General features: G+C 51.0%; 1 protein-coding gene across 4 annotated transcripts in view; it reads right to left on the bottom strand.

Annotated features, from left to right (window-relative positions):
- The window catches only part of POLR3A (RNA polymerase III subunit A), a 63,811-nt gene extending 37,140 nt beyond the window's left edge, over positions 1-26,671 (bottom strand). For 3 of the 4 annotated variants that reach the window (XM_075610361.1, XM_075610360.1, XM_075610359.1), the window contains exons 1-18: positions 26,493-26,670; positions 22,174-22,309; positions 20,980-21,117; positions 16,615-16,786; positions 14,213-14,367; positions 12,812-13,051; positions 11,426-11,588; positions 10,754-10,890; positions 10,312-10,415; positions 9,479-9,620; positions 6,827-6,967; positions 6,599-6,668; positions 4,607-4,734; positions 4,283-4,421; positions 3,879-4,043; positions 3,074-3,246; positions 2,373-2,484; positions 1,031-1,149 (exon numbers count right to left, since the gene is read on the bottom strand). In XM_075610361.1, the coding sequence (XP_075466476.1) occupies positions 1,031-1,149; positions 2,373-2,484; positions 3,074-3,246; positions 3,879-4,043; positions 4,283-4,421; positions 4,607-4,734; positions 6,599-6,668; positions 6,827-6,967; positions 9,479-9,620; positions 10,312-10,415; positions 10,754-10,890; positions 11,426-11,588; positions 12,812-13,051; positions 14,213-14,367; positions 16,615-16,786; positions 20,980-21,117; positions 22,174-22,309; positions 26,493-26,533 (2,475 nt within the window). In that variant the 5' untranslated portion in view covers positions 26,534-26,670. Of the gene's footprint in view, positions 1-1,030; positions 1,150-2,372; positions 2,485-3,073; positions 3,247-3,878; positions 4,044-4,282; positions 4,422-4,606; positions 4,735-6,598; positions 6,669-6,826; positions 6,968-9,478; positions 9,621-10,311; positions 10,416-10,753; positions 10,891-11,425; positions 11,589-12,811; positions 13,052-14,212; positions 14,368-16,614; positions 16,787-20,979; positions 21,118-22,173; positions 22,310-26,492 lie in introns of all 4 variants that reach the window. The other variant, XM_075610362.1, reaches the window with a different exon arrangement.
- Between the last annotated feature and the right edge of the window lie 783 nt (positions 26,672-27,454).

The following is a 27,454-nucleotide window of genomic DNA, read 5'->3' on the forward strand; positions in this document are numbered from 1 at the left end:
ACACGCCCGATGCAGGACCCTGAGAGGTGGGAAGATTGATATGTTACAGGCTTTCCCACCTCTCGGGCAGAGACACAGCCGATGCAGGACCCTGAGAGGTGGGAAGATTGACATGTTACAGGCTTTCCCACCTCTCAGGCAGAGACACACCCGATGCAGGACCCTGAGAGGTGGGAAGATTGACATGTTACAGGCTTTCCCACCTCTCAGGCTGAGACACACCCGATGCAGGACCCTGAGAGGTGGGAAGATTGACATGTTACAGGCTTTCCCACCGCTCAGGCAGAGACACACCCGATGCAGGACTCTGAGAGGTGGGAAGATTGATATGTTACAGGCTTTCCCACCGCTCAGGCAGAGACACACCCGATGCAGGACCCTGAGAGGTGGGAAGATTGATATGTTACAGGCTTTCCCACCGCTCAGGCAGAGACACACCCGATGCAGGACCCTGAGAGGTGGGAAGATTGACATGTTACAGGCTTTCCCACCGCTCAGGCAGAGACACGCCCGATGCAGGACCCTGAGAGGTGGGAAGATTGACATGTTACAGGCTTTCCCACCGCTCAGGCAGAGACACGCCCGATGCAGGACCCTGAGAGGTGGGAAGATTGATGTTACAACTACTTGTTGGTCCAATAAAATTTATCGTACCTCCTTCTCCTACTCCCTCCTTTGTTACATGTTTATTTTTTATATTCTTTGACTCCGTGGCTCTGACAAATCATATCAGACCAACACGGAGCCCGAGCTACAGTATTACGGTGCTGCCGACAAATCGGATGTGAAATAATTATATATAATTACACAGTTCCAGCCAGGAGAGCGGGGAAAAAAAATGGAGTGTAATTTCTGCACAATTGGGATTGTTTCCACACAGTTCTTCTTCTCTCAAAGGCTTAAGGTAACATTTACACGCAGGCACACTCAGATACACTCCTAACTCAGGCGGGAGAAAAGCATGGGTTACAGAGCTGGGGATACAGAGTAAAAGGAGGAATCCTAGCCCTGGGAGTGAGTGGGGTCTTACCTTTGAGTGCTTGTCGAAATGTGGGAGCGATCTGTTCTCAAAGCCATCGGGGACACGAGAGCCACTGATGGCTTGTTGGCCCACGCAGGCAATCATCTGAGAGATGTTAATGAAGGAACCTGCAGGAAGACACCAGGGTACATGAAGAGGCCATACCCGGGGCGGCCAACTCCAGTCCTCAAGGGCCACCAACAGGTCAGGTTTTCAGTATATCCCTGCTTCAGCATAGGTGGCCCAATGTTTGACGAACCACCTATGGCTGAAGCAGGGATACCCTGAAAAGTTGACTGGTTGGTGGCCCTTGAGGACTGGAGTTGGCCACCCCTGCACTATTCAGACAGGCTGAAGCTTGAGGGAAAAATCAGGCAAAAAGGAATCGGAAGCTAAAATAGGATATCTTCGGGTCACATCAAGGGTGCGATTTCCTAAAGTTTAGCGAGTGCAAAACACAGCACTATGTTTATTAAAGGAATCCTATCGAACACAAGTGGCGCTTTTTCCCTTTGATACATTGGGTGCGATTCTTTTGCCTGACAAATAATCGGAATATCTGCCGTTTAAAACCTCGTGGACGGATTTCAAGCATTGGGTGTTAACGGTGTTTCTTGATGACTGCAGTTGCCCACCCCTGGCTTAACCCCTTCCTTACCAAAGTTGCCTGCAATGAGTTGCTTTATACCTTTGGGGGGGTTGAGGATTCAGGCCTTGGAGATGCAGCGGGGTGTTACCTTTGGGGGGGTTGAGGATTCAGGCCTTGGAGATGCAGCGGGGTGTTACCTTTGGGGGGGTTGAGGATTCAGGCCTCGGAGATGCAGCGGGGTGTTACCTTTGGGGGGGTTGAGGATTCAGGCCTCGGAGATGTAGCGGGGTGTTACCTTTGGGGGGCGGGGGGGTTGAGGATTCAGGCCTCGGAGATGTAGCGGGGTGTTACCTTTGGGGGGTGGTGGTTTAAGGATTCAGGCCTTGGAGATGCAGCGGGGTGTTACCTTTGGGGGGGTTGAGGATTCAGGCCTTGGAGATGCAGCGGGGTGTTACCTTTGGGGGGGTTTAGGATTCAGGCCTCGGAGATGCAGCGGGGTGTTACCTTTGGGGGGGGTTAAGGATTCAGGCCTTGGAGATGCAGCGGGGTGTTACCTTTGGGGAGGGGTTGAGGATTCAGGCCTCGGAGATGCAGCGGGGTGTTACCTTTGGGGGGTGGGGGAGTTTAGGATTCAGGCCTCGGAGATGCAGCGGGGTGTTACCTTTGGGGAGGGGTTGAGGATTCAGGCCTCGGAGATGCAGCGGGGTGTTACCTTTGGGGGGGATTAAGGATTCAGGCTTTGGAGATGCAGCGGGGTCTCACCTTTGGAGCCACAGAGGGCCATGATGAGGGGGCTGTTGCTTTTGTCCAGCTCTCTCAGACAGGCGCTGCCCGCATGGTCTCGGATCACGGACAGCTCCCGCAGAATCAGGGCCTGGCACAAGCAGCAAGTAAGGAAACACACACAGGGCTGCTTAGAAAGGGGGGTACAGGTGCCCAATGCTTTGGCTTCACATGAATTTGGGGTCCTGGCTAAGTTTTGTTAATTCGTTAACCGGGGCTAGAGGGGCGACCTCAAAGCTTATGATTAACCCTTTAAGCCCCAGAGGCGCCTGGAACACGATCTGCAATGCTCGCCAGGCCCCTCTGGCAGCGGGAGGGTTGGAGGATACCAGCAGGGGTAATTAAATCCTGGCTAAAGAGAAAGAACATAGACCAGCAAAAGTCATATTTAACATGAATATTTATCTGGTGCACAAAACACAGTGTGTAAAGGAAGTAAAGATAAATCACAGCGAGGCTACAGCTGTAACTCAATAACAGTGATGTTTATTAGACTAGCCCCATTAATATCTGCTGGAATATAATTGACCAACAATACAAGTTTTTATTTTTATTTTTTAGGGCCACACTATTTTTGGGGGTCCTGCAACTGTAACCCCTTATGTGCCAGAAAGGGCCAACATTCTTTATTCTAAAGTTCTGCAATGCGCTGCAGGAGTTACGTGGGCATCGTGCTGTACCTCCAGTGTCTCCTCTGCACTGCACCCAGGCTGCTGTTGCAGTTTGCCCGTGTTCAGAGCCTCAATATACTCGTCACACTTCCTGTATCCATCGTCCAGCAGGTCCTGTTTGGCCTTCAGTAGCCCCTGCCCCGGAGTGACGTCCCCGATGCCAATGGAGAAGCCGCGGTTGGCTGACGGAGGGACATATGGGAGCAAGAGGACGTAAGGTCAGCACCGCAGTGCGAGATACAGGCTCTGTACTCCCTTTGGTCTCTGTGTCCCAGTCACTTCTTATGGCCCCATGGTACATGGATACCTCCCGTCTTTCTATCACCAACATCCTGAAGCCAGACTAACAGTCATGTGGGCGATATGCCCCTCTCTGTCACTGCACACTATGTCTATAGGTCACCTTGCAATGGCTGGGACAGACTCTATAGGTCCCTTCTCCCCCTCTATGTCACTCTGTGTCACTGCAGTGGACAAGGAAACAATTGATAGTAACGGAGACAGAAGAAACATACAACCCAGGGGTGGGCAACTCCAGTCCTCAAGGGTCCCCAACAGGTCAGGTTTACAGAATATCCCTGCTTCAGCACAGGTGCCTCAATCAGTGGCTCAGACAAAGACTGAGCGACCTGTGCTGAAGCAGGGATACCCTGAAAACCTGACCTGTTGGGGGCCCTTGAGGACTGGAGTTGCCCGCCGCGGGTATAGACCATGTTATTGGTCCAGTTTCCTTTTGTTTCTGCGTCACTATTTCGCCCTACAGGCCGATCCCCCAGCACCCTCTTCGCGTCACCGCGCCCACTCCCCCACTCACACAGGAAGACCGGTGTCAGCCTCGCCAGCCGGGACATGGCATTGGCCGCCTCCAGCTGTCCCCAGTCCCGCAGAAGGATGTAGAAGATGTTGTTCTTGGAGCCGGATCCCAGGGTGCCCTTGTCCATGCTGCCGCACATCAGCTCGCTGTTCTGAATGGTCACGTCTGCGGATACAGGCACGGACCAACAATGACGAAAGAGGGGGGCACATCTGGGACCCCCGCCTCATGCAGACACATCAGAGGGTACGGGCCAGCTGTTCTCCAACGTTTCGGGACTACTTTACTTCGGCTTCATCAGCTCCAATATACACACACACAGATGTAATCTGCATTTGTATCACTGAATGGGAACCGTACACCCAGAGAAAGCGGTTACAACGCTGCGAGCGATGGGCACTTACAGGAATCATTGTGGCACAGGTCCTCGCCCTTGCCGCAGTACTGCTTGCCCTTGGTCCGCAGGTTGGCACGTACTGGGTTGTCAAGGCTGGGCTGTATGATGAGGCTGAAAACTTGCTTCCCTGTCCACAGAGTGACCGGCTGTGGATACAAAGAGAGCGGCGATGAGACAGCACGCCGGGGGGAAGATCGGAGCACCCCCGGAAAACACATGGCAGAGGCCATTGCAACAAGCATATACACCCAGCGGGAGCAGGGGGGGGGGGGAGACGCTGTGCTCGTTAACGGTCTTGCAAGACCTCCCAGATAATTTATGGAGGGGGCACCTTGAGGATGGTCGGGTGTGGCAGGCGCACTTTAATCTTCTCGTCTTTCCCCACCAGGATGGAGGCGATGATTTGGCAGGCCTTGGAGCGGTCAAAGAAAGTGTCCCTCAGGGTCAGAAGGTAGGCGCCTGGCGATGGAGAAGTTGGGTGGTTATGGGGGAAGAGACATGTCTATCACAGTGACAGCGTGGTTTCCATGTGTCTGCTCGCGCTGGCCTCTGTTTAATATAATGTGAAGCCGCATCCCAGCGCTGGAGAAAGCGTTCAGCTCCTCTCAAATGAATGGGACTCAAATCTTCTCCAGCATGGGAAAAGCAGAGTCAAAGCAGGGGCCACGGAGAGAAGCACAGCTCTCTCACTGCAGGGGCCACAGAGAGAAGCACAGCTCTCTCACTGCAGGCACCACGGAGAGAAGCACAGATCTCTCACTGCAGGGGCCACGGAGAGAAGCAAAGATCTCTCACTGCAGGGGCCACGGAGAGAAGCACAGATCTCTCACTGCAGGCACCACAGAGAGAAGCACAGCTCTCTCACTGCAGGCACCACGGAGAGAAGCACAGATCTCTCACTGCAGGCACCACGGAGAGAAGCACAGATCTCTCACTGCAGGCACCACGGAGAGAAGCACAGCTCTCTCACTGCAGGCACCACGGAGAGAAGCACAGCTCTCTCACTGCAGGGGCCAGAGAGAGAAGCACAGCTCTCTCACTGCAGGGGCCACGGAGAGAAGCACAGCTCTTTCACTGCAGGTGCCACAGAGAGAAGCACAGATCTCTCACTGCAGGCGCCAGAGAGAAGCACAGCTCTCTCACTGCAGGCGCCACAGAGAAAAGCACAGCTTACTCACTGCAGGGGCCACGGAGAGAAGCACAGCTCTCTCTCACTGCAGGGGCCACGGAGAGCACAGCTCTCTCACTGCAGGGGCCACGGAGAGCACAGCTCTCTCACTGCAGGGGCCACGAGAGAAGCACAGCTCTCACTGCAGGGGCCACGGAGAGAAGCACAGCTCTCTCACTGCAGGGGCCACGAGAGAAGCACAGCTCTCTCACTGCAGGGGCCACGGAGAGAAGCACAGCTCTCTCACTGAAGGCACCACGGAGAGAAGCACAGCCCTTTCACTGCAGGGACCACAGAGAGAAGCACAGATCTTTCACTGCAGGCACCACGGAGAGAAGCACAACTCTCTCTCACTGCAGGGGCCACGGAGAGAAGCACAGCTCTCTCACTGCAGGGGCCACGGAGAGCACAGCTCTCTCACTGCAGGGGCCACGAGAGAAGCACAGCTCTCACTGCAGGGGCCACGGAGAGAAGCACAGCTCTCTCACTGCAGGGGCCACGAGAGAAGCATAGCTCTCTCACTGCAGGGGCCACGGAGAGAAGCACAGCTCTCTCACTGAAGGCACCACGGAGAGAAGCACAGCCCTTTCACTGCAGGGACCACAGAGAGAAGCACAGATCTTTCACTGCAGGCACCACGGAGAGAAGCACAACTCTCTCTCACTGCAGGGGCCACGGAGAGAAGCACAACTCTCTCACTGCAGGGGCCACGGAGAGACGCACAGCTCTCTCTCACTGCAGGGGCCACGAGAGAAGCACAGCTCTCTCACTGCAGGGGCCAGTTGCTCTCTCATTGCAGGGGCCACGGAGAGAAGCACAGCTCTCTCACTGCAGCACACACCTCTGGGTACAGTGGCCTCATTCTCACACAATACATGCATAACATGCACGGCTACTCAGTTCTGGTCCTTATTCATGTGTAGCCATCGTCCCAGTGCTGGACAGGAGTTTAGTCCCATACATTTAAAGGAACGAGTCTCCCCCGTCCCCGGGATGTGGCTGCACAGCATATTAAATTAGGAGCCCGTGGCTCTGGCATACGGCATGTCTCATCCACGGCTGCCTTTTCTCTTAAACATTGGCACACACTGCTCCCGTCTCATCTCACTGCCACATGTCAATCATCCCCGGCACTGACCGGCCGCATGAACTGACCGGTAAGAAAGTCCTGGATGGCGGCAATCAGCGGCTCCCCGTTCCTCGGTGTTACCATGTTAGCTTTGGTCTGCGGGACAAAAAACAGGAAACCTCCATGCGCCACATTGCCAAATAAATAGCAGCCTCCATCTCCTCGCTGCCGAGACGAGGACCACAATGCACTGCAGTTATTTCATTGGTCAGGAGAGCGGTCTGCGCCGTGCCTACTCGCACTCGTGAACTTACCCCCATTAACACGTAGGCTTCAGCCTTGGCTTCTTCTGTCTGGGGAAGATGAAGGTTCATTTCATCCCCATCAAAATCAGCATTGTACGGCGTGCAGACGCACTCATTGAAGCGGAAGGTCCGGTGCGGTTTGACCCGGGCCTGTGTGCGGCAGGGTGCAGATGTGAGGCTTAGGGCGCATATACGGAGGGGTTAGTGGTGTGAGAATAGGAGCTGGTCACACCAGCGCTGTATCGCCTCCGCGTATTAAAGGGAGATCAGTAGCTGCCCTAATTAGATGCAGATGTAATGTGTAATAGTGCGAACAAGAGACGCGGGCTGCTCCTGGCCTTGTACGGAGCATAAATACAATATTCCCGTCTGTCCCACCTCAGAGACAGTCTGGTAACACAGTGAGTGTGCATGCGAGCCTGCCTGTTGCACAGTGAGTGTGCATGAGAGTCTGTGTGTCCCACCTGAGTCTGGTAACACAGTGAGTGTGCATGCAATCCTGGTCCCCTACCTGAGTTTGGTAACACAGTGTGTGCATGCGAGCCTGCCTGTTGCACAGTGAGTGTGCATGCGATCCTGCCTGTCCCACAGTGAGTGTGCATGCGATCCTGTGTCCACCACCTGAATCTGGTAACACAGGGAGTGTGCATTCGAGCCTGTCTGTCCTACAGTGAGTGTACATGGGATCCTGGTCCCCTACCTGAGTTTGGTAACACAGTGAGTGTGCATGCTATCCTCCCTGTCGCAGTGAGTGTGCATGCGATCCTGTGTCTCTCACCTGAGTCTGTTAACACAGTGAGTGTGCATGCTATCCTCCCTGTCGCACAGTGACTGTGCATGCGATCCTGTCTCCCACCTTAGTCTGGTAACACAGTTAGTGTGCATTCAAGCCTGCCTGTCCTACAGTGAGTGTGAATGCGAGCCTGTGTCCCACCTGAGTCTGTCGCAGTGAGTGTGCATGCGATGCTGCCTGTCGCACAGTGAGTGTGCATGCGAGCCTGCCTTTCCCACGGTGAGTGTGCATGCGATCCTGTTTGTCCCATCTGAGTCTGGTAACAGTGAGTGTTCATGCTATCCTCCCTTTCGCACAATGAGTGTGCATGCGATCCTCCCTGTCACACAGTGAGTGTGGATGCGATCCTGCCTGTCGCACAGTGAGTGTGCATGCGATCCTGCCTTTCCCACGGTGAGTGTGCATGCAATCCTGTTTGTCCCACCTGAGTCTGGTATCACAGTGAGTGTGCATTCGATCCTGCCTGTCGCAGTGAGCGTGCATGCAATCCTGCCTGTCGCAGTGAGTGTGCATGCGATCCTGCCTGTCGCACAGTAAGCGTGCATGCGATCCTGCCTGTCGCACAGCGACTGTGCATGCGATTCTGCCTTTCCCACGCTGAGTGTGCATGCGATCCTGTTTGTCCCACCTGAGTCTGGTAACACAGTGAGTGTGCATGCGATCCTGCCTGTCGCACAGTGAGCGTGCATGCAATCCTGCCTGTCGCAGTGAGTGTGCATGCGATCCTGCCTGTCGCAGTGAGCGTGCATGCAATCCTGCCTGTCGCAGTGAGCGTGCATGCGATCCTGCCTGTCGCAGTGAGTGTGCATGCGATCCTGCCTGTCGCACAGTAAGCGTGCATGCGATCCTGCCTGTCGCACAGCGAGTGTGCATGCGATTCTGCCTTTCCCACGGTGAGTGTGCATGCGATCCTGTTTGTCCCACCTGAGTCTGGTAACACAGTGAGTGTTCATGCGATCCTGCCTGTCGCACAGCGAGTGTGCATGCGATTCTGCCTTTCCCACGGTGAGTGTGCATGCGATCCTGTTTGTCCCACCTGAGTCTGGTAACACAGTGAGTGTGCATGCGATCCTGCCTGTCGCACAGTGAGCGTGCATGCGATCCTGCCTGTCGCACAGTGAGCGTGCATGCGATCCTGCCTGTCGCACAGCGAGTGTGCATGCAATCCTGCCTGTCGCAGTGAGCGTGCATGCGATCCTGCCTGTCGCACAGTGAGCGTGCATGCGATCCTGCCTGTCGCACAGCGAGTGTTCATGCGATCCTGCCTGTCGCACAGTGAGTGTGCATGCGATTCTGCCTTTCCCACGGTGAGTGTGCATGCGATCCTGTTTGTCCCACCTGAGTCTGGTAACACAGTGAGTGTGCATGCGATCCTGCCTGTCGCACAGTGAGCGTGCATGCGATCCTGCCTGTCGCACAGCGAGCGTGCATGCGATCCTGCCTGTCGCACAGCGAGGGTGCATGCGATCCTGCCTGTCGCACAGTGAGCGCGCATGCGATCCTGCCTGTCGCACAGCGAGGGTGCATGCGATCCTGTCTGTCGCACAGCGAGCGTGCATGCTATCCTGCCTGTCGCACAGCGAGCGTGCATGCGATCCTGCCTGTCGCACAGCGAGGGTGCATGCGATCCTGCCTGTCGCACAGTGAGCGTGCATGCGATCCTGCCTGTCGCACAGTGAGCGCGCATGCGATCCTGCCTGTCGCACAGCGAGGGTGCATGCGATCCTGTCTGTCGCACAGCGAGCGTGCATGCTATCCTGCCTGTCGCACAGCGAGCGTGCATGCTATCCTGCCTGTCGCACAGCGAGCGTGCATGCGATCCTGCCTGTCGCACAGCGAGTGTGCGTACGATTCCCTGTATCACTCACTATGTGAGCCATGATGCTGAGCTTGTGCAGAGAAGGCTGCCGGTTAAACAGGACAATGTCTCCATCTATAAGGTGGCGCTCCACGATGTCCCCGTACCGCAGCTCCTGAGCGATCTTCTCACGGTTGCCATACTTCAGGAACCTATCCACAGACACGGCAGAGATCTATCATCATATAATAAACATGCCTGAAGCTTGCAACTATTATATTAATCATTCAATATGTGTCATAAAAATATCTACAAGGTGAGTCGGGTTTATTAACCACATACAGAATTACATCTGCACAGCACCGACGTGCACTTTAGGTTCCATTCCTAATATATTACGGGCACTTAGCAACGAATAGTGAATCTGGGTTATAAGGCTGGTAGGTTTCAGCTTAAATCCAGACAGTATCTGGTTAAACCCACTTATCCAGAGGGCAAAAAACAAACAAATAAGTGTGTTATCGCAGGGCGTTGGTAGAAAACCATTACTCGCTGCGAGTAAGAGACGGAGTCGTTCGTTACATTTACATGAAATCAGGGACGCTCCAAACCGTGCGCCAGCAAACAAATCTATCCTCCTTTGTATTAAAACAACGGACTAGACGGTAAGCTCCTTGGGCAAACGCTTGGCTGTGCCTTCTGTATTCTATGGTGTACAATACAAACACAGGCTTCAACACACACAACTAAAAATATCACAAGGAATCATCATTTAGATTTAACTGCTTGCTAATGCAGGAGCTTCTGGGAGTTTGGCCGTGGGAAGTTACACTTTCAGGGTAACCTAACTCCCGCAGAGCACAACAAGGCAGAGATGGAGACGGACATAGAAGTGGGAGAAACCTTTTCATCTGGGTGTGTCTCTGCTGGATGAAGTTGGCTCCCGGATGGACCTCGGGGCCGTTCTGCACCAGTTTCCTCATGAAGTGGATATTTGCCTTGTTCACCTGTAAGAGGAGGGCAGCTGCTAGTTAGCAGAACGACAAGCCGTGAACAGACTGCGATCCCTCGCGATCTAAAAAGGATCCTTATCAGCAGAGAATCCCTTTGCAGTTGCTGAAGTCAAAAGCAATTTTAATGAATCAAAGAGGGTCATTTCGACCACTGCAGAAAAATAACCTGAGAACGGCTGGAGGATTTTAAAATGTGTTCAAAAATAAATGGAATTGGTCAAATAAAAAGCAGGACTGTAGCAATAGATAAGGTCCTTCGGATAGTCACCAAGTGGCTCTTCTTCAGGAACGAGTAATGTTTATAGTTATATGGGAGGACTGCGACTAGTCACCTTTTCAGGGAAGGTCAATATTTTGGACACATGGACGGGAACAGCAACCTCGTCAATCCGGAGGTTGGGGTCTGGAGAGATGACCGTACGGCCGGAGAAGTCCACTCTCTTCCCCGAGAGGTTCCCCCTGAACCGACCTGCGAAAACAAAGCCGTCGTTAGGTCTGTCCGTCGCCTAGCACAAGGACAGTGACCGGAGGGACTGGTCACCCCTCTAGCCAGTCATTACCAGCGCAAAGTGTCGAAGTGACAGAAGGAACCAATGGTCAATCCATTCTGTCTCCCACCACACAGAGGGACAAAGCGACTGCCAAACAGGATTTATCGGCTATCTGTCCCTCTTAGTGTGACACAAACACACACAGAAAAGAACTAGGGCCCATGAATTTGTCCCTCTCGTTTCATGGTGACAAACACAGATAGAAGGGACGGGTCGCTTCCCAGAGAAGGTCCACTGAACCACCAGATGGTAAAATGACGTATTTAATCCATTAACGAACCGGCAAAAACGAATAAAAACGTTTTAAAACAGGAAACAATAAAATGATTACAAAGTAGAAGCTCCAGCAGCCCAGCGAATGAAACGGGATGATTACAGCTAATACAGGTTTTATTACTGCAGAGACTTCAGCACTAGGAGTCACGTGCAGAACGATTAGTCTGTGCCGCTCACCCTGCTTCCCCTTCAGCCTCTGCACGAAGCCGCGAGTCCATTTCTTGGGGGCCATGTTCATGGGGATGCCGGAGAGCTCGCTGTTAATGTACAGGGCGCACTGCAGCTGTAGGAAGTCCCAGTCCTCCATGATCATCTGGGTTTTGGCTCCTGTAATCCTGTGCTACAAATGGAAACACAGAGAGAGGCATCAGGCCAAGGTCTCACCGCTGCACACGCGCAGCAAAAAACCCCAGCAAAACCCCGAAATGTGCACCACGTTCACCGAACGGCAAATACTTGTAAGAGGTTTCATTTTCTGTGAGAAATCTGGTGCCGTTTACTCCAATTCTGGAGACGCAGATTGTTAGAATTCCGTTTGTTATATTAAAATGTATGAATGAGAACATATATCGAGACATTTGAATGTGAATATGTTGTAAGATTTAGAATTCATATGCAGCCAAAAGAGGTGAATTGCACCCAGGGTTTAATGCAGAACAGATGTCGGAGGTTGGCCTAGCGATCACATTTCCGGCCTGGTCTGAAAAGCTAACGTGGCTAAAAGTTCTTTGTTACAGAGAACCGCGTGGAAAAAGGGGGCCGAGTTAGTGATCTATAAATACAGTTGTATCCTGATCAGCTTCCTCTCTTCCCAAGACCTGTCTCTGCAAGAAACATTAGGCTACGGCCCCGGCGCTATATGCGCACCTGCCCGCGAGTGCAGCTCTGTTCCCCGGTCTGCGCAGAGCTGCACGGGGAAAGACAGGGAGGTCGTGACGGGGGCGCGGCTATGACATCACCTGGCAGGTTCGCCCTCATTGGCTCAACCGCCGGGGGGGGGGGGGCGTGACCACTGCACTCATCGCGAGTATTGAGCTCAATTTTCCTGTCTTCAGGAAAAACAGCCCCACCATGGCGATGTCGTCATTGTTGTGATCTTGCTTTTAAAATTCGTACAAATTGTGCATCTCTTCTGACTACTTTACCAGCGAGTTTACACCAGCACGTTTGCCACCGTTTTGGATCTGCCATTTATAACTCATCGCACGGTGAGTAAGCATTCTATAGGAGCCAAGGCTCTGCACACCCACCAGCATTATTAAAACATCTACACTTAGATATTCTCTTGTTTTCTTTTTGTGGACTTTCTCCCATTTTTTGGCTTCTGTACCCCGTCCCTTATAAATATGAAAACAATTTCATCATTGGGGGCAAAAAAACCCTTAGCTTAGAAATCATTGAAACCCGATTACCTATAAATAACAGATGATCGAAAGTAGAATTCTAAGTGTGATAATCTTGGTAATTGCCCTTAAACCGATATATTTAAATATGCCCAATGACCAATCCCACAGGGCCCCAAGACACAGACAGAAGGGCGGCGCTCTGGATGGTCAGGCTTACCTTCTTTATGACATCATTCAGGAAGATGATCTCGGTCAGCTTCATGGTAAGGTCGTCCTCGTTGGTCCCAGATTTGAGGTCGCTCACTACGGACGGGCGGATGCAGAGCGGGGGAACCAGCAGCCTGGTCAGGATGAGGTCGCCGGGCTTCCCTGCCTCCGGGTTCATGAGCAGCAGTGGGATGTCCTCTGCCGGGATCCGTCTTAAGATATTCAGCACCACCAGTGGGTTCAGGTTCTCCTGCAGGGATTGAGACAAGCTTTGTAGAGATTCGAAAATAGAAAAGCAGCGGGTACTCGTAAATTGAAGGGAAAAACGCGTGTCGGTCTCAGCTGGGAGTGAAACGCGTAGGAGGAATAGGAAACCTCAATCAGGACACTTTTTTTCTTCAATTTACGATTGTACGCTGCCTTTCTACAATTAAATCTGTTCCAAAATGGGATCTAGTTCAGGATTAGACACCTGAAAGCAAATGGTACCCTCATTATCCGTTCCGGTACAGTGAGTACTAGGAGTGTACTCTTACCAATATTTTTTTTTTGTTACAAGCTTGGTAGCCCATCAAACATGTGAGTCCAGCCAAGCATATGGCTGCATCATTCTATAATGGATAACACAGAGCATCCTTATTGACTCAAACCGCTGTAATGGGCAAAGCAACCCTTTCATTGAAAATGGAATCCTACATTCATCAATTTAACAATTTAAGTGGAACTTCAGGCTATATTGTAATTTCAAGCACTTTTTGATAACAGATTTATAATAAACTAACAAATTAAGGTCTCAAGACAGGATTAGCCACGTGTTCCACTCATTTAGTGTGTATGGGTCCATGTAAAAGAAACTGCAGCAAAGTAGCTTTTCTGTGTTACCCTGTAGTAGGACAAGCAAACTAAATGGGCCATCAGTCACCCTGCAAGACTGGTAAGCCATAGGGGCCTGACTAACCCAACCTGCACACTTATCTTACAAGATCCAGCCATGAAAGGGACTGGGTGTGTGTCCCGGCTGTGAGTCTAACAGATTCACGTCTCGCCCGTCAGTAGCAGCTGATATGGCGACTATATATCGCTTCCCTCGATTTCACTGCATTACCATGTTGCAGAAGGGATGGACAGGGTGTACTACAGGCTCTTATGTATCAATGAATCCTCCTGCACTGGGAGGTCTAGCCTTGATGGGCCATAACGTCCTTCCATGTGGAACTGTCCCTCCTTGTTAGGAAGTACAGAATACATACATCTGTTCCTCCTGGTTGTGGGAGAACCAAACTACGGTTCATGTCTCCCTTGTGTCACCAAGTGATGTGAGCTACACACTCGGCCTCTTCCACCTGGGCCACTGTTACCAGCTGCAGCCTCATGGAACAGTCAGCATGTGGAGGGACAGCGATGCACTCACCTGTGCCCGCCCGAGCAGAGCCTCCACCTCCTTGTTGTGCTCTATGGCCGTCTCGAAGGACTGCAGGAAGTGGGACACCACGGGGTCCACCACCTTCTTGGTTGACTTGTACTTCTCGTGGATGATCTTCAGCAGGCCGCACTTCTTCACCGAGCCTGCAGGGACACACGCGAGTCAGTTACAGCAGCAGCGCCCCCCAATGCGCGGCTTGGATTAGATGCCGAGTGGCGAGACTATTTACATAACGCCACATTTTCAAACTATAAACATTTGCATATCAACATATGTGTATAAATATATAAACCTGGACTCTTGCATTTACTCCTAATGTCTCAGTCTCCCAACATACTAGTTAGATTGTAAGCTCTCCGGACAAAGGGTACCAATTCCAATCATGTGTTTTTATGTTTGATGCACTTATTGTGTTATAATTCCCTATATTCTAGTATTATCTATTGTGTTAAACCAGCTGCGTACATTGCTGGGGCTACAGTCATATAAAAATATACATACGTATATAATACAACTAGGGTGTGTGTGTGTGTGTGTACATATATATTTTAATATACGCACAAAGCACAAATATTTCAAAACCTATGTATAGTTATAAATATGAAAAAAGGTGAATAGTGACAAAAATATAATAAATAAGTTATAATCTAAAAATTATTATGTATATAAAATAATTGATCTGTCAAACAATGATAGTGTATTAATGTCTAATTGAAAGGGATAATTATATAGTGGTAATATGTGAAGGACAAACAATAACACACAACATAAAAACAAAAAAAAAACAGTCCCTTAAATGTCCAATATATCTCAATGGAGGCACTTCTGGTACGTTTGAAAAAGTCACCCGAGTGACGAAACGCGTCGGAATCATCAAACGACGACATGTCATCACGTAAGAGCGCGATTAGGCCGGAGCAGATTTGAAAGCAGCGAGATACAAAGTCTCTCTACAAACAGAGTCCCCGGAGTGTGAGGCTTCTACTGGTTCCAGTGGACTGCTGTACATTTCCTGCGAGGACAAGCACCGCGGATCCATATCGTTGGCAGTGATAATATATTCACAACTGCCTTATTTTATCCTACCCATGTGAGTGAGCCTTTTCCCTTCCCTACCCCTTTTCCAACATTAAATGTAATTTTTACACTATGAGGCGTGTGCTTTCTCCTCTCTTTTCTCTATAGTTATAAATATATATGTAGCAGAGTCCCCCTCCTTACCTCCGGTGAGGGGTAGCTGCTCGGCGGAGTTCCACGGGATTGGGGAGTTGGCAGGGACGGCCATCTTGGAGAGGGGCGCGCATGCGCAGTGTGGTCAGCGCGGCGGCCATCTTGGATTTGGCTCCACATAGATTGAAGCGGGACCACGAGTCCCAGAATCCTCAGGGGGATGGAGATCACGTGGGCGGATCCAGCCAATGGGCTGGAAGCAGCCTGAAGGAGCAGGTTATCTACCGTAGGCAGAGACCCCGCGAACCAGAGCTGACGGAGGCGGCAAGCTGGAAGGTAGTGTCCCGGGAGCAGTAGCTACCTGGATTAGGCCAGACCTTGTCCCTTAGGCCCTCAGCTAGGCCCTGAGTCGCAACCTGCTAAGTGTTGTAGGGAAGGCCCCAGATAGGGACTCTTCCCCTTATATCAGTCACTGCACTGCTGTACCGGTGGACGGACGTCCACGCGGCGAACGGACGTCCACGCGGCGAACTGCGGCCTGGGACCAGCTTGCAGCTGTAGGGACATTTGTGCGAGACACTCCGGCTGGAGCTCACACCACGTGGAGGACTGGGACCTTTAGGCGAGAGGGGACATTGCTGTCGGAGGCCCCGCTGCGTGGGACCTGCTCAAACACACATCAGCAAGCTGCACCTGAGTACTGCAGTACCCAGGAAGGTATCCAACGTGCACCATCTGGCCAAGGGAGGGTAGCGCTGCCCTGGGACACATATTTGTGGGAGGTAGTGTGTTAGACACCGGTATACAGGTGCACAAGCACCTCAGGGTTATTTGGGGCTAGCTACCCCAGGGTGTGTATGTTATTATTCTACTGTGTTGTGTATAGTAAAGATCCGTTATATATATATATATTGTGTGGTGTATATTGTTATTACGGAGGGTATTGTGTTCTGTGAGGAGTCATCCCGCCCACACTGGGATCCCTCATAGGTGGAGGTGCTGCACGGAGAGATCTCACCCCAGGCTCCCAGAAGCGGAGGCTCAGGCCTCCTGTGAGCATACAGGTACAGCAGCACGTGTAGTTGCCCGTGGGTTTTCCTTTAAGCATAGGGAAAGGGGGCTACATATACATATTTACACACACACACACAGGAATGAAGAAGTGACCATTCAAATGTCAGCCAAGGAACGAAGCAGTGACCCTCCCCTCCGGCTCTCACCATTGAAGGCCCCGCAGTGTAGACAGATGGTTTTCTTGCGGCACTTGTCTGAGATTTTCTTCTTCAGGCCTCTCTTCTGCAGGTAGGGGAGGCTGGGCCTCTTCAGGAAATCCAGGAACTGCTTCCTCTCCTCTGCAGACAGCATGATGGTGGAGCAGGTCTTACAGATCATCTGGCGTGGGAGAGAGGAGGGATAAGCACAGGGAGCGCTCCGGCGTGTGGGGGGGGGGGTTACTGGCTATGCAACTTACCCAGGCTGTGCTCAAAGCTGTGATATGCAGCAAGCTTAAGCTTACAGGAGACCATGTTATATGGTTTTGAAGCAAAAAGTGGCACTGTGTGCTCATTTGCATGTCATTTCCCAGAATCCCTTGCTGCAGTGGAAGCACTGTATGCTGGGTGATAATGGTGAAAGGCGGGGTTGCAGACCTGTCTAAGACATGCAAATGAGCATACAGGAATATTTCCATTTGCTATATGCTCTATTGTGGAGGGTTTTTGTCACTTTTTTACCCACCATACTTAACTAAGTGTGTGTGTGTCTCTGTCTGTCTGTCTGTCTCTCTCTCTCTGTGTCTCTCTCTCTCTATATATATACATATACTAGCTGAGAGCCCCGGCGTTGCCCGGGATGTTTGTGGTGTGGGTGTGGCATTTGGGTGGGGAGTGGTCCACGCGGCCCATGTGCGGTGGTAGTGCTGCTGTGGCTGTACTGATGGTGATTGTATTGGTGTGCTGATTTGGGAGGGTTTGGTGCTGATGTGGGGGTGCGGATGTGGGTGTGCCGATGGGGGAGGTGCAAAGGTGGCGATGTGTGGGTGCTGATGGTGTTGATGGGGGCTGGGAATGGTGGGGAGCCGAGAATGCCAGTGTGCTGGGGGGGCATGGGATACCGGTGTGCTGATGTGGTGGTGCTGGGGTGTGTGTGTGTATACACGTGTGTGTGTATGTGTATACACGTGTGTGTGTATACACGTGTGTGTGTGTATACACGTGTGTGTGTATACACGTGTGTGTGTGTGTATACACGTGTGTGTGTGTATACACGTGTGTGTATACACGTGTGTGTGTGTATACACATGTGTGTGTGTGTATACACGTGTGTGTATACACGTGTGTGTGTGTATACATTGTGTGTATGTATATATTGTGTGTGTGTATACGTGTGTGTGTATACACATGTGTGTATACACGTGTATACATGTTTGTGTGTGTGTATACATGTTTGTGTGTATACATTGTATGTGTGTGTGTGTGTATAAGTGTGTGTGTGTGTGTGTGTGTGTGTGTGTACACATGTTTGTGTGTGTATACACGTGTGTGTGTGTATACGTGTGTGTGTGTGTATACGTGTGTGTGTGTGTATACATGTGTGTGTGTATACATGTGTGTGTATACACATGTGTGTGTATACACATGTGTGTGTACACATGTGTGTGTACACATGTGTGTGTACACATGTGTGTGTGTACACATGTGTGTGTGTACACATGTGTGTGTGTGTGTGTACACATGTGTGTGTGTGTGTGTACACATGTGTGTGTGTACGTGTGTACACGTGTGTGTGTGTGTATACACATGTGTGTGTGTGTATACACATGTGTGTGTGTATACACGTGTGTGTGTATACACGTGTGTGTATACACGTGTGTGTATACACGTGTGTGTGTGTGTGTGTATACATGTGTGTGTGTGTATACATGTGTGTGTATACATGTGTGTGTGTGTATACATTATGTGTATGTATACCTGTGTGTATACGTGTGTGAGTGTATACGTGTGTGTGTGTATGTGTACATGTGTGTGTGTGTATGTCTCCACGTATGTGTTTGTATGTCTCCATGTGTGTGTGTGTATGTCTCCATGTGTGTGTGTACGTGTACATGTGTGTGAGTATACGTGTACATGTGTGTGTGTGTACGTGTCTACGTGTACATGTGTGTGTGTGTGTGTACGTGTGTGTGTACGTGTCTACGTGTACATGTGTGTGTGCGTGTCTACGTGTACATGTGTGTGTGTCTACGTGTACGTGCGTGTGTCTACGTGCGTGTGTGTGTACGTGTGTATGTGTGTGTCTACGTGTGTGTGTTTGTGTCTACGTGTGTGTGTTTGTGTATACGTGTGTGTGTGTGTCTACGTCTGTGTGTGTGTGTGTGTGTCTACGTGTGTGTGTGTGTGTCTGTGTCCCTGTGTGTCCTTTGGCCCGTGACTCCGCCTCAGGGAAGGGGGGGGGGGTGGGGGGGAGGTGGTGGGGGTGGTGGGAAGGAGGGGGGGGGGGGGGAAGGGGAGGTGGGGGGGAGGTGGTGGGAAGGGGGGGGGTGGGGGGGAGGTGGTGGGAAGGGGGGGGGGTGCGGGGGAGGTGGTGGGAAGGGGGGGGGAGGTGGTGGGAAGGGGGGGGGTGGGGGGAGGTGGTGGGAAGGGGGGGGAGGTGGTGGGGAGTTGGGAAGGGGGGTGGGGGAGGTGGGAAGGGGGGTGGAGGTGGTGAGAGGTTGTAAGGGGGGAGTGAAGGGAAGGTGAAGGGGGGGTGAAGGTGGGGGTGGAGGGGAGGTGAAGGGGGGGGGTGGAGGGGAGGTGAAGGGGGGGTGGAGGGGAGGTGAAGGGGGGGGGGGGGTGGAGGGGAGGTGAAGGGGGGGGGTGGAGGGGAGGTGAAGGGGGGGGGTGGAGGGGAGGTGAAGGGGGGTGGAGGGGAGGTGAGGGGGGGTGAAGGGGAGGTGAAGGGGGGGGTGGAGGGGAGGTGAAGGGGGGGGTGGAGGGGAGGTGAAGGGGGGGGGGTGGAGGGGAGGTGGGGGGGGGTGAAGGGGAGGTGGGGGGGGTGAAGGGGAGGTCGGGGGGGTGAAGGGGAGGTGGGGGGGGGGGGTGAAGGGGAGGTGAAGGGGGGTGAAGGGGAGGTGAAGGGGGGTGAAGGGGAGGTGAAGGGGGGTGAAGGGGAGGTCGGGGGGGGTGAAGGGGAGGTGGGGGGGGGTGAAGGGGAGGTGAAGGGGGGTGGAGGGGAGGTGGAGGGGAGGTGAAGGGGGGGTGGAGGGGAGGTGAAGGGGGGGGTGGAGGGGAGGTGAAGGGGGGGTGGAGGGGAGGTGAAGGGAGGTGGAAGGGAAGGGAAGTGGAGTGAGGGGAGGTGAGGGGTGGGTGAGGGGAGGTGAGATGAAGGGGGGTGAGGGGAGGTGAAGGGGGGTGAGGGGAGGTGAAGGGGTGTGTGGGGAGGTGAAGGGGGGTGTGGGGAGGTGAAGGGGGGTGTGGGGAGGTGAAGGCCGCTCCCTCACCCGTCCGGCCGCTCACTCACCCGTTCGGCAGCTCCCTCACCCGTCCGGCCGCTCCCACGTGGAACTGAGGCGGGAGGCAGCTTGTTGTGGCCGGTCCCCCGCTGTGTCCCGGGCGCTCGCTCGCTCCGCTGACTGTAGCGGCGCCGGGGGGGGGGGGGGGGTGGAGGGGAGGTGATTTGAAGGGGGGTGAGGGGAGGTGAAGGCCGCTCACTCACCCGTCCGGCCGCTCCCACGTGGAACTGAGGCGGGAGTCAGCTTGTTGTGGCCGCTCCCCCGCTGTGTCCCGGGCACTCGCCGCTGACTGTAGCGGCGCCGGGGGGGGGGGGGAGGTGATTTGAAGGGGGGTGAGGGGTGGGTGAGGTGAGGGGTGGGTGAAGGGGGGGGAGGTGATTTGAAGGGGGGTGAGGGGAGGTGAAGGCCGCTCACTCACCCGTCCGGCCGCTCCCACGTGGAACTGAGGCGGGAGGCAGCTTGTTGTGGCCGCTCCCCCGCTGTGTCCCGGGCACTCGCTCCTCCGCTGACTGTAGCGGCGCCGGGGGGGGGGGGGGGAAGGCTGATTTCGGGGAGGAAGAGGCGGAGGCTCCGGCGGGTATGTGAGGGCCCCCCCCCCCGGGTTATACATGCTGCTAATGTACACCCCCCCCCTACTGTCTGTGTGTGTGTGTGTCCGTGTGTCCGTGTGTCCGTGTGTGTGTGTCCGTGTGTGTGTGTGTATATCCCTGTGTGTGTGTTTTTGTCCCTGTGTGTCCTTTGGGCCGTCACTCCGCCTCAGGCCAATGAGAGGTGTGCGGGGGCGGCCCAAGGGACCAATGAGATTTCCCCTAGGGACACCGGACATCCAGCAGGCAGGCATGCATGCAGGCAGGCAAACATACAGTGCTTTCACTAATATAGTATAAGATATACACACACACATACACACACACACTTATATTTGTGTGTGGTCATTTGGGATGCTACAAATATAAGAGAACCTGCAGTATATGGGATTCCTAGTAGGTTCGGTTTGTCCCAAATAAGCATTAATCTGCATTTCTTTCCCCTCTAGCAGTGAAATGAATAACCCACTAACACTGGCGCGTGACCTCTGTCTGACCGTGTCTCTCACCTGCAGGATTCCAATGACGGCCTTGAAGTACCCCACATGGAAGCAGGGTAACTCCAAGTCTAGGTAGCCGTAGTGCCCCAGACATTCTGCCAGGTTCTTCCCACAGGTCAGGCATGGACGGTCCTTCTCGCTGGTGCCCTGAAGCCCGAGAGGTGACATGCCAGAAACAAAGAGGGGCGAAAAAAACTCACTGGGTTTGCTTTCTGCAATCTGTTTCTTAATATAAAATATACATGCGTGTTTATTAATTAATGTTTTATAAATGACCAGTCACTACAAGGCGAGTTAACAATGTCCCCGCCTGAACAATAGACATCAGATTTTTTTTTTTGCGCCGCAACGAAAGACCATTTTGTGCAACTAGACTGCCCATTATCCCTTACAAAAGCATAGGATATACAGGATCGAGGGCCCTTTACTCAGTACTTCCTGATCCTCAGAGTTCCTTTGTGTTTATCTTAGGCCTCGGACATTGTTAGCGCTTATGTGCTGAACTGTGCTGCTGCTCGGCACTGAGCCCCTGCAGCCGCAATGAGAGCAGCTTTAGCAGGGGCTCGCGCACGCGTCCGCACGCTTGGGGAAGCGTGTGTCTGACGGAGGTTTGAGATTTTCCTGCTCGCCGGGCCGGTCACGTGAGCGGTTCGCCCAATGAGGGCGAACCAGCTGCGTGACGTCACTGGCCCGCCCCCCCGACGGCGCGCTGTGTAAGGCCAGGGAAAGCACCGCTTTCCCTGAGCCACAGCGCGCCTCCGCACTGTTTTGGGCACTATGTCCCAGGCCTTAAGCATGCTTTCATTTTATGGACTGTCCTTTACCCTACTACTTCTGCTGGCAGGCCGTTTCCTGCACCTACTACTCCAATTTGAAAGCGTGACTGCTTGTTCTGGTGTCTCTGAAAGATGACTCTCTTGTACCTTATAGATTACCAGTCTTTACATTAGACACAGGTGTCCCTGCAATAAAAGATTTGTCCTATCCAACATCTGAGGGACTGAGTAAGATCCCCATCTAGTGGTTTAAAAACTGTGGAATGGCTCTGTGATTACGTACCTAAAGCAAGGGGGCAGTGTAACAAAAACTAGAGTGTGAGCTCACTGGGTGAGGGTTCCACGCGGTATTATTTTATAATGGTCCGCTCACACGGCAAATGCAGGTTAGAAATGATCCAGCGTTCTGCTGCTCAGAGCTCCTTACCATGCGGTGATCCAGGACCCCGAACGCAAGGGGCGAGTGGTTATTATCCTGGCTGTACAGGCTTTTGCTGACCACCTGAATGTGCGCCTGCTGGCGCATCTGCTCGGCCGACTTCACCCCGAAACAGATGTGGCTTCTACGGATATAGAGCGAGAAAGGAGGTAACAATGTCTTTCCTGATAGGAGGCACAACCCAATCTTGTGTCCTTCCTATATAGACACACACACACACACACACACACACACACACACACACACACACACACACACACACACACACACACACACACACACACACACACACACCCACACCCACACCCACACCATGTATGTGTCTCCTCATACAATAAATATATATATTATATATACACACACAAATCATGTGTCTCTTCTTGTGATATATAAAATATCACTTCTGAGCACATTCACATGTCTTAGACAGGTCTGCACCCCTGCCTTTCAACCATTATCACTTAGCATACAGTGCTTCCACTGCAGCAAGGGCTTCTGGGAAATGACATGCAAATGAGCACACAATGTATCACTTTTTGCCTGAAATCTATTTACATGGAACCCATATAAGCAAATGCCCTGCTGTTCACACAGCTTTTAAGCACAGCATGGGATTAGATGCAAAGCCAGTCAAACCACTCACAGACAAGTTTCAAACTTAATGGGTCTCATCAGTGTGAGGTTGGTTGTACTGCTGGCTTTGCAATTTGGTTAGGTTTACCATATACATTAAGTTATGGTCACCCGCCTTAACTTAAAATGTATAAATTTTACAAAGTTTAAAAAAAAAGTACAAAGACACTTTGTTGAGTACTTTACTGCAACTCACATGTATGTTCCAAGTGGAACTGCCCCATTAATCTCAGTGTATTTAGTTTTTACGAGTACCATGATACTATGGGTTGGCTAAGGAGACTCAGAATGTGAAATCTGTCATAATAATAGTCTTTTTTTACAAGATTTGCACACCGCGTGACTTGTCCTAATGTTTAGGAGGAGCGGCTCAGTGAGTGCAGACACTGACTGGAAATAATGAGACAGTGCGAGGCAGTGGGGCCTGGTTCAAATCCCGGTGTCAGCTCCTTGTGACCTTGGGCAAGTCATTATCTCCCTGTGCCTCAGACACCAAAATAGATTGTAAGCTCTACAGGGCAGGGACTGTCTGTAGAAATTCCTATGTACCGCGCACTATACTGTAATTGTGACGCGCTTTGAGCCCCATTGGGAGAAATGTGCTATATGAAATAATAACTTATTTATTATGAACAACAACAATTGTAAACAGCTTTGCAGTTGAGCATTGATTCTGATTCGTAAGAAACACAGATATTTGGTGCACTACCAGTATCTTTGTCTCCCAACCTCTGCAATAAATGTATTTCCCTCAAAAGTTGCAGGTCTCTCTTCCTCCCCAAGTCTCAGGGTATCACTCTCAGTCTCTGCAGGTGCTAATATTGTCACTCACCCATGTACACAGCGCATTACAAACAAAATGCCAGGTAATACAGTACAACATGGGGAAACTGCACCAAAGAAAACACTAGTAGAAATAAATCCTTAGGAGCTTACAATGTATAGATCTGTCTGTGTGTTTCTCTCACTATGGCACAGATCCACAAAAGGATGCAAAGCTTTAGCACTCCCATTCATATGAGAGCGGAGGCGTGATAACGCTTAGCACCGTTTAATGGACATGGGCCTATATATTTATCACTGCTAAATAATGATGCCTGCTGCACACCATAAATGAAATCAGTGATACAGTTACCGCTGCTCCTGTGATCAGGGACAGCCTGTGAGTAATTCACTAAATATAGTAAGAAAAGCAACACCGTGCACTACGGATTTTCTCATCTATTTATTAAGCCAAATAGCCGCTTAATAAATAGCCTAGCTATTTGGCTCAATAAATAGATGATTAAATCCGTAGTGCCCTGTGTTGCTTTTTCCTACCCGATATATTTATCAGCATCTCTACCACCATCCACCAATCTCTCTCCACGTCCATCCATCTTTCTGTTCTCTTTTCATCTATATACCTGTCTGTCATTTTCTCCCTAGCCCTTCCTCTCCGTCTATTGACCTATCAGTTTCTCAGCCTGTCCCCTTCGCCTCTATCTCTCTCCTCTACCCCTATATTTTCCTACCCTTTACCCTCTTGTCATCTATTTAATATTTCTCACTCTCACCGCGTCAATCTATTTACTTGTTATTTTATTTCTAGATGTGCTTAATTGACTCTGCAGTGTAGTCATGTGTGATCCATATTTGAAAAAACATTTAACACCCAAGGTGCCGGTTGCTTTTCATAAAGCCACCAATATTAAAAAAGTATTGGCTCCCAGCAGATTAAGGGATCTGGTTCCTGTCACTAATTGTAGGACTGCACCTACTGGCAGTCATAGCTGTGGCAGGTCCAGGTGTCTTATGTGTAAACACCTCTATCACAGTCCTTCTCATCCTCTTTTAATGGGTCCTCACACCCTATCAAACGTTCCATCAACTGCTTAACTACCCATGTAGTTTATGTCCTGTCTTGTGCATGCAATATTCAATATGTCGGTCGGACCAAACGCTCACTGTGTCTCAGGTTTCTTGAGCATCGCCGTGCGATCATTAGGGGGATGTTAACCCATAGTGTTCCACGTCATTTTTCCACCATGCATTCTCGGGACCCAGTGAGCCTTAGGATTACTGGCATTGAGGCTATACCTAGCTCAAAATTAGGAGGTGACAGGTTAAAAACTTTATGAATTCGTGAGTCCTATTGGATTTACCGTTTGGGCACATTGGCACACCAAGGTCTCAATGAGTGCATTGACACCAGCATTTTGGTTTAGTCTGGTGTCATGCCTTCTGTTGCTATTACACTGTTTATGGTTGTCTCATGTTGCTTTGAACCCCTTCCTATCATTTCAGCCATCACCTGGCCTTGCAGTTACACTTTATGTATCTTGGTCATTTTATTTATATATTCATTCGTATTGTTGGTTTTGGTTCCTAGCCCTTAAGGTAGGGCTGCATTATGTTAATCCATCATTCAGTTTCCGTTCATTCCAATCTTATTTTTATCATTCATTTTTTATTTTGATCGTTTCTAACACTCAGTGTTGTTTGTAGCTTTTTTATATTTTAACAAGTTGGTAGTCTATAGTATGTCCTACTGACTCAAATTATCCATGAAACTGATTTATCATATATGGTTCCAGTATGGTCAATTTGTGAACTGTTAGGTATTATGATCAGTACTATCAACTAACTGGTGTGAAATTGGGGTGCGGTGTCATGGGCAGTGTTTACCTCCGTGTACTGAGCTGTGCTAGGTGAGGCGTTCCGTGCTGGCTAGCCTGTATACCAGTGAGCCTGAGGCGGTACATCTGCATTTGCTACATGGACTAGGCTGAAGCCACTACTGCCAGATCGGGGTGAGAGCCCGTTGGAAACCCTATTACCACTCCAGACACGGAAGGGACCCCTGGACAAAGCAGCTGCATGTTACACCACAGATGAGTATCTGTTTAGCAGCAGCCACCACAGTTCCATTGTGTACTAATCAGTTGATTTGTCCCTCATGAGGTTCTGAACTCTTTACAGATTGTCTCCAATGAGGTTGTTTTTTAATCTATTTGAAGTGAGTGCATGTCCTGTTGGCAACTCTAGTCTGTAATAAAGATTCTACTTTGTATACAGTATTCTGCTATGGAGCTGGCACTTCTTTTCTTTTTATATGTATATATACATACATATTATATATATACACACACACACCTGTCTTTGCGTCTCTATTATATATAAATATATATATTTTACCTGTCAATTTGTCTCGCTATTTCCCTGTTTCTCTCTCCACACATACACATGTTTATCTATCACTTTATCTTTTTTATTTTATATATTTTCCCTCCTTATACACACTTATCTGTCACTTTGTCCCTTTAGTATGTATGTATGTATATATATATATATATATATATATATATATATATATATATATATATAAAGCAGAAAATAACCGTGTTAGTCCAGTTGCGATAGTGCAGAATAAATGAGTTCTTCAGTATTAGGTGATAAATTGTTAGTCCAATAAAAAAGGTATCACCTAATACTGAAGAACTCATTTATTCTGCACATATAATATATATATACACATACTTGTCACTCTCACAAATATATTACACACACTTACCTGTCACTATGTCTCTCTCTTTATTAACCTGTCACTTGCTCATATATTACACACACCTGTCACTTTGTGTCTCTCTAGTTAGTTACCTGCCTGTCTCTTTATTACTCTCTCACACACTCACATCTTTTTTGCCACATCCGTCTCTCTGAATTGCTCCTTCATCTTGCTGCTCTTTCTCCTATCGCGACACAAACCAGTCGCGACACAAACCAGTCGCGACACGTGAGCTTTCACTAGGAGCCCAGCTCTGCCCTCAGCTTTCCATGCTGCATCTGCCACTTCCGGGACGCCACAACCATAGAGCAGCCTGGCTGGTGGCCAGAGAGTCCGGGAAGAGCATCAGAGAGCTGAACCTGTCTGTGCTCGCACAGCGCCACACGCAGGCAGGGCCCCAAACTGCAGCAGCTGGGACAATGTGAAGTGTGGGCATGTTTTGCTGTGCTGCAGTGTGGGTATGTAGTGCTGCAGTGTGGGCATGTTGTGATGGGCTGCAGTGTGGGCACGTTGTGCTGTAGTGTGGGCATGTTGTGCTGCAGTGTGTGCATGCTGTGCTGCAGTGGTGGCATGTTGTGCTGCAGTGTGTGCATGCTGGATTGCAGTGTGGGCATGTTGTGCTGGGCTGCAGTGTGGGTATGTTGTGCTGGGCTGCAGTGTGGGTATGTTGTGCTGGGCTGCAGTGTGGGCATGTTGTGCTGGGCTGCAGTGTGGGCATGTTGTGCTGTGCTGCAGTGTGTGCATGCTGGGCTGGAGTGTGGGTATGTTGTGATGCAGTGTGGGTATGTTGTGCTGCAGTGTGTGCATCCTGGGCTGCAGTGTGGGCATGTTGTGCTGGGCTGCACTGTGGGCATGGTGTACTGGGCTGCAGTGTGGGCATGGTGTGCTGGGCTGCAGTGTGGGCATGGTGTGCTGGGCTGCAGTGTGGGCATGTTGTGCTGGAGTGTGGGCATGCTGTGCTGTGCTGTAGTGTGGGCATGTTGTGCTGTGTTGCTGCAGTGTGGGCAAGTTGTGCTGTGCTGCTGCAGTGTGGGTATGATGTGCTGCAGTATGGGCAAGTTGTGCTGCAGTGTGGGCATGCTGTGCTGT

This window comes from Ascaphus truei, chromosome 8, assembly GCF_040206685.1.
Source record: "Ascaphus truei isolate aAscTru1 chromosome 8, aAscTru1.hap1, whole genome shotgun sequence".
Taxonomy (NCBI): Eukaryota; Metazoa; Chordata; class Amphibia; order Anura; family Ascaphidae; genus Ascaphus; species Ascaphus truei.